The 6000-nt window shown below is 49.9% G+C and overlaps 1 protein-coding gene across 4 annotated transcripts in view; it reads right to left on the minus strand.

Annotated features, from left to right (window-relative positions):
* Positions 1 to 5342, minus strand: part of AP1S2 (adaptor related protein complex 1 subunit sigma 2) — a 28463-nt gene extending 23121 nt beyond the window's left edge. Inside the window, exons 1-2 of one of the 4 annotated variants that reach the window (XM_058659237.1) lie at positions 5047 to 5341; positions 2906 to 3084 (exon numbers count right to left, since the gene is read on the minus strand). In XM_058659237.1, coding sequence (XP_058515220.1) covers positions 2906 to 3084 — 179 coding nt within the window. In that variant the 5' untranslated portion in view covers positions 5047 to 5341. Of the gene's footprint in view, positions 1 to 2905; positions 3085 to 5046 lie in introns of all 4 variants that reach the window. The other 3 variants (XM_058659236.1, XM_058659238.1, XM_058659235.1) reach the window with 3 other exon arrangements.
* Positions 5343 to 6000: the final 658 nt, after the last annotated feature.

The following is a 6000-nucleotide window of genomic DNA, read 5'->3' on the forward strand; positions in this document are numbered from 1 at the left end:
CCATATGTCTGCTAATGCAGAGCCTGGAGGCAGCAAGGGAGGTGTCAGGTGGCTGTGCCTCGCCAGCCCAGGGCAGAGCCCAGAGCAGAGTCGGCTGAAGCTCCTGGTTCCTGGCTCGGATCTGCCCAGTCCTGGCTGTTGTGTTGTGGTTCATTTGGGTAATGAACCAATAAACAGGAGATCTCTCTCTCTTGCCTTGTCTTTTAAGTAATTTAAATAAACAAAATGTTAAAAAAAATGCCTTTAAATGCTACAATACATGAATATTTTCAGTGTAAGACGAGAAGTATAGAAAAACAAAACAAAACAAATTCCACCTTTGTATATCAATGTATTTCACTAAAGCTGTTACATGTTTATTCTACCTTCACTGGAAGGCACTTTGATGTATGTATTAAGCTACTCTTTTATAGATTTTAAAAGAAACTGTGGGGGGAGGGGAGGGGGAGGCACCACAGCATAGTAGACTAAGCTTCTGCCTGCAGTGCTGGCATCCCATATGGGTGCCAGTTCTTGTCCCAGCTGTTCCACTTCCTGTCCAGCTCCCTGCTTGTGGCCTGGGAAAGCACTAGAGCACAGCTCAAAGCCTCTGGACCCTGCACCCGCGTGGGAGACCCGCAGGAAAATCGTGGCTTTGGAGCAGTTCAGCTCTGGCTGGGTGAACCAGTGGATACAAGGTCTCTTTTTCTCCTTCAAATAAAAAGAAGAGAAGAAAAAAAAGAGAGAAAGAAAGGGAGGGAGGGAGAGAGGGAGGGAGGGAGGAAGGCAGGGATGGAAGGCAGGGAGGGAGGGAAGGAGGGAGGCAGGAAACAGTCGTATGATGCGGGCCAGGCTGGGCGGTGTGTGCTCTCCTTCCTTCCCATGAACAGCTCATTCTTAGGACTGAATCACTTGCTGGTACTTTCCTTCTCCACACGGGGGACTCCTTTCCCTATCTAGAAATAAGTTTACACTTCTCCAACCTTTTTATTTTTCAAACCTTCTCCCTGTCTCTGCCCAGCACAGACACTATTCAAATTTCTGACTCCACACTTTGTGATGGGTTACACAGAGTTTTATCATCCGAGTGAAAATGTGGCAAAGGTATGAAACAGTCATTGTAAAACCTACTGAGTTCTTTCTTGGCTTACACTGAGTGAGCTAACCCTTGAAAGTCTCTGCTTCCCCTGACCTTACTGACTAGAACTTACGCTCTCTGGGTCTCATTCCACTGTGGGGGTCCCTCCTTAAGCTCTCGTAGAATGCTGGTGCTCTCCATGCCCACCAAATCCCAGCAGAAAACAGGGTAACTCTCAACAAAAGCCACATAGACACCCCAAAGTCAGTGTTCCCCAAAGCTTGCATTTTCTATCAGCCTGTTAGCCAAACCAGGAATATGGAAATCACCGCATTCTTCCCTTCCCTTCTCTCTCTGCTTCTCGGAGTGAGCACATCTTCCAAAACGCACCTGGCCAACAGCTCTCGGGTCCGCTGTGCAGGTCCTCTGGAATGTGTAATTTCCTACTGGACCCCCAGGTGCCAGTCTCACCCCACCTGGCCCCCATTAACCATCCTATTTCTAGCTTTAAGAAAAAGCAAATCTTTTTTGACCCCTGCTTGATAATTCAGCTTGGGGTTGTGGTCCACCTCTAATTAGCATATTATCTTGACAAGTCATTTCTCTCAAATTCTCATTGTTCATAAAACTGAGAGTTCATCAACAAAAATGGTTTTCAAATTCAGAAACTGTCTCCTGTTCAAAGCATAGAAGGACTCTCACTCCTGATGCCACTTGAGTACCTGCACTGGCACTTTTTTTTTTAAAGCATTTGATGAATTATTCTAAGACATCCTCCAGCTCTCAAATGCTATGACGTTTCCATGATCTTTCCAATAAGTACTAAACAAGGTCCTGGATACAAAATCACCCAGAGGTGGCTAAATCCCTTCTAGAATAAAAGGGGAGTCTCCAGTAGTTAAGAAATGCTTTCTGCCTCCAAAATTCCCTTTTCTCCGCCTCTGCGCGGCCACACCTCCTGAACAAACAACCCCATCCTTTGGAGTGCAATACAGGAAAGCTGAGAAGAGCAGCAGACCTCCTTCTTGGCCATTTTGCATCTCCAACGGTTAGCTATCTGCACGCTCAAATACAAGGGAACTGTTTATATGCAGAAATGCTCTTACCTTTAATTCAGTAAATTATTCGAAAGGGTACATAAATAGGGAGGAAACAAAAGTGTTCCTTCAAGAATGTTCGGTAGAAAGAGAAGTTATATTTCATTTAGTCCGCTTTGAATAACCTTGACATTTCTTTTAAGGTGTCAAAGAGTTTCATAAAGATACACAAAAGGCAATCTATGAGTCATTCTGCAACACACAAGTTAAAAAAATCTCTTTGCAAAACGATCTGTCATACCTACTCACATCACCACGACAGCAACAAGTGCACTTGGAACAGCCGCTACTAACAAGCAGATGGCTTCTCTGCAAAGTCTGTACACGTTTGTATGACTGAAGAGGTGCTCGGAAGGTTCTCAAAGTCAGACAAAAGCCACGTCAAACATCAGTTATTCCTCTATGGATTTTCAGGGAAAGGGCTTAGTGAGCTGTTAGATAGCCCCGCTTTTCTAAAGTCAGAGATAGCTACAATCCTGACCCTATTCACCCCTGCAATGAAGCGAACTGAGTTTCTCCAAAAAAGATGATAAATCATGAACAATCATTTACCTCTTCACATAATTCGTTTGAACAGGATTTCCCCACTTTCATGTTAGCCTGGACAATCAATCTAAACAGCAGTTATTTTAAAAATGCTTTATTAACCATTGTTTCTAAATGTCATCATCAAAAATCTGCCATCTCCATATAATAAATGACCTAACATTTGATCCTCTTATTTCTTATTTCTGATAAACGAGAGCTATACCTTTTATAAACAATCTTCAGATCTCGCCACTCGAGAAAGCTGCACATTTTCGGTTTCCGTGCTAAGACAGTCTGAACAAGTTCTCTTGTGATCTTTTTCTTCTCTTTGTCTGACAGTGGCACATACCATTTCTGCAGTCGAAGCTTCCCCTGACGACTAAAAAGCAACATAAACTGCATCTGTTAAAACAAGCAAAGTCAAAATTACACGAGGTACCTGCAGTCAACACAGGAAGATTCATATTTTAGCTTTTTCAGAAAAACTTAGGGAACGGGAATCTAGCTGATGGTCAGCAGCCATCAATATTTTGATAAACCAGCGGGAAATTCCTTTAGAAAGGTCTCTTTCCTTTAAAAATCTCTTCGTGAGCTCCCGTGCCACCTCACTGTGGTCCACATAAGTTTGGAGAGGAAGGACTGGGGGAAAGACGAAAAGCAGGAATATTGGCAGTGAAATTTCTAAAGCAAAAGCTGCCCCTTGTGACTTGGAGACTAGTTGCTACCTGTGTCCGTAGATCACACACAGCCTAGATGCATCCAAAGAGAACTGTAGACATCAATTAGTTTAGGTATGTTTGCAATGAACAGGAGCTCAGTATTTTGCAGCCCCAGGCTGTCCCAGTCTTCCATTTATGCTAGCATACTGTGAAAAAACTGGAAGCTAAAATATTTGCCCAAAAAAGAGGATTCCACAAAAAAGTTTTTCTTAATAAAATATATAAAGTCTTAATTATCTCTTATCTCATTTTAAAGCACCAACATAAATACTGGCATAATTAGGAACTGATCTGATGTAATGTTGTGAAAAACAAGGCTTTAAAGGATTAAAACAGCAGCTTTATACATTCAGGGACATTGTAAGACTGCATTTGCTGATGGAATGGACACCGAATTCCAGTGCCTTTTAGACGTAAGTTAATTTGTTTATCCTGATTTGGGATTTGTTTTGAGCCAAGCTCACTGTAAGTGGCCTGCTCGGCTGCAAGCAGGATTGAGCCAGGTCTTGCGCTTTCTCTTAACCATGGCAAGGAAGATTGCACTCTGACTTCCTGTTCACCGCACCATCTCCAACACGAGGGGGGGGGATTTACACAACCAAGATAGAATAGACTGAACCCGAAATTTCTATATGAAATCATGCGATACGACATCCTAGTAGTGTAAGATGACATCAACAAGATAACTGGGAATTTGTGACACGACAATTTCAACTTTATTAAACTTACAGCTGATTACTGTTTTTTAACATGCTTCAGTGGCACAAAACCCACAGACATCATTCAGGGATATCCAACTGCCTCTCTGTGAGTTGCAAAACCGGCGGCATTCGCACAAGGGGCAGCAGGTGTGAAGCTGCCAGCGGGCATTTAAAGCAAATCCGTTAGCAGAAGTTGGAAAAGAATGAGGCTTGCTTTCCTGGATCTTGGTGGCGGCCAGAAGGGGGGGGGCTTGCTTGCTTAAGAGAGGATGGGTTTAAGGTTGTCTGTAGGAGGGTCCTGTGGCCGCCCTACCACTTTGTAAAAGAACACCACAATGCATTCTCTTTAAATAAATTATGTAGTAATACGGGACGAAATTCGGTTGCAAGGTACAAGTGTCTTAGTAAACACGAACGCTTTGATTTTTGCGGCAAATCTCGGGGTCCCACAATTTGAGAAACGGGTGTTAAAAAACAATGGCTTCAGCCTCCGAGGCGGTTCAGGGGCAGCTTTCCTTGAGTACCGCCGTCTGTGGGCTACCCTCCATCACTGACCCAGCCCGAGCGAGGTGACAGGCTAGGAGCCAAGGCGCGGAGCAGACAATGGCATCCGCCGCCGCGCAGGGGGGCGCCAAGAGTTCTCGCCTGCCGTCTGCCACGACCGCCGGCCCCTCCCTAAAACGCCCCGCAAAACTTAGACGATTCCCGAACCACAGGTGCCGCGGCGCCCCGGCGGAGCCCCGGACTGGACCCGCATTGCCAGGCGCCGCGCCGCGGCGGGGAAGGGGACGGCGTGGAAAGAAGTGAGTTCCGGACGCGGCGCGCAGGTGGCGGGTCGGCCGGGCTCGGGTGGGGTCGTGGGAGCGCGCGCGGGGCGGCGGGGGGCGACCGGCCATCCCGCCCCCTCAGCATCCCCAGCGAGCCCGCTCGCCCTCGGGACTTACGGCGGCCGCGGGCCGCGGGCGCGGCGGGGCTCGGCCGGAGGCGGCGGCGGCGGCGGCGGCGGGGAAGCCCCTGTCTTCGCGGCGAGCGGGAGACGCCGTGTTGCTGCGGGGAGGGGACCCGGTTGTCGGCTCGCCGGCTGAGGCGGCCAGGGGAGGGCGAGCCCGCAGACTCCGCCCCGGGGGCCGGCCGAGGGAGGAGCCGGGGCTGCGGCTGCCGGAGAGGCGGGCTGGCGGCGCGCGGGAAACGGCCCCGCGGCAGCAACGGCAACCGGAGGCCGCGCAGGAACCGCGAGCTCCCTCCGACGCGATTGGCCGTTTGCGCACGAGAGGAGTGGTGTGAAGCGGAAGTTGGGCCACGGCACCCGGAAGCGGCTTCGGCCGCAGCCAACGCGCCTGCGTACTCAGGCAGGCGCCTGCGGGACGCGAACGGGTTGCCAGCCCAGCGGTTTGAAGGGACCGGAGGACGTGATGCCGCGGCGACCTTAGGCGACCCCGTGGTGTGGGGCAGAGCGGTTCCGGAACGCCAAGAGCCAACTTCGGGCTCCCATGACTCTGCGTGCCCCAGGAGGATGGGCTGGGGAGGTGTGACGGCCTGTGATGCTGGTGGGAGGAGAAAGGCAGTGCTGCAACTGTGGGGGAAACAAGTCCGCTCTTTGGAGCCCTTGCGGGCGGCCGCAGGGCCGTGTGCCAGGTAGACCGCCCTTCCTTGCCGTCGCACTGTGACAGCCCTAGGCCAAGGCGCTTTTGTCACGAGCGTCGCACCCTGGTCTCGCGTTTGCCACCCTCAGGGCTGCGGACTGGATGACTTGCTGCCCGTCCTCGGTGAAAAGCCGAGACAGCACCTCGCCTTGGACATCCCGCTGTCTTCCCGCGGGATCGGCCCGGCAGCCGCCTGGCTTTACTCTTGCCTACGACTTGCTCTGCTTGACATGCCCTTCCTCTCAAATGTCACAT

The sequence above is a fragment of the Ochotona princeps genome, chromosome X (genome assembly GCF_030435755.1).
Source record: "Ochotona princeps isolate mOchPri1 chromosome X, mOchPri1.hap1, whole genome shotgun sequence".
Classification (NCBI taxonomy): Eukaryota; Metazoa; Chordata; class Mammalia; order Lagomorpha; family Ochotonidae; genus Ochotona; species Ochotona princeps.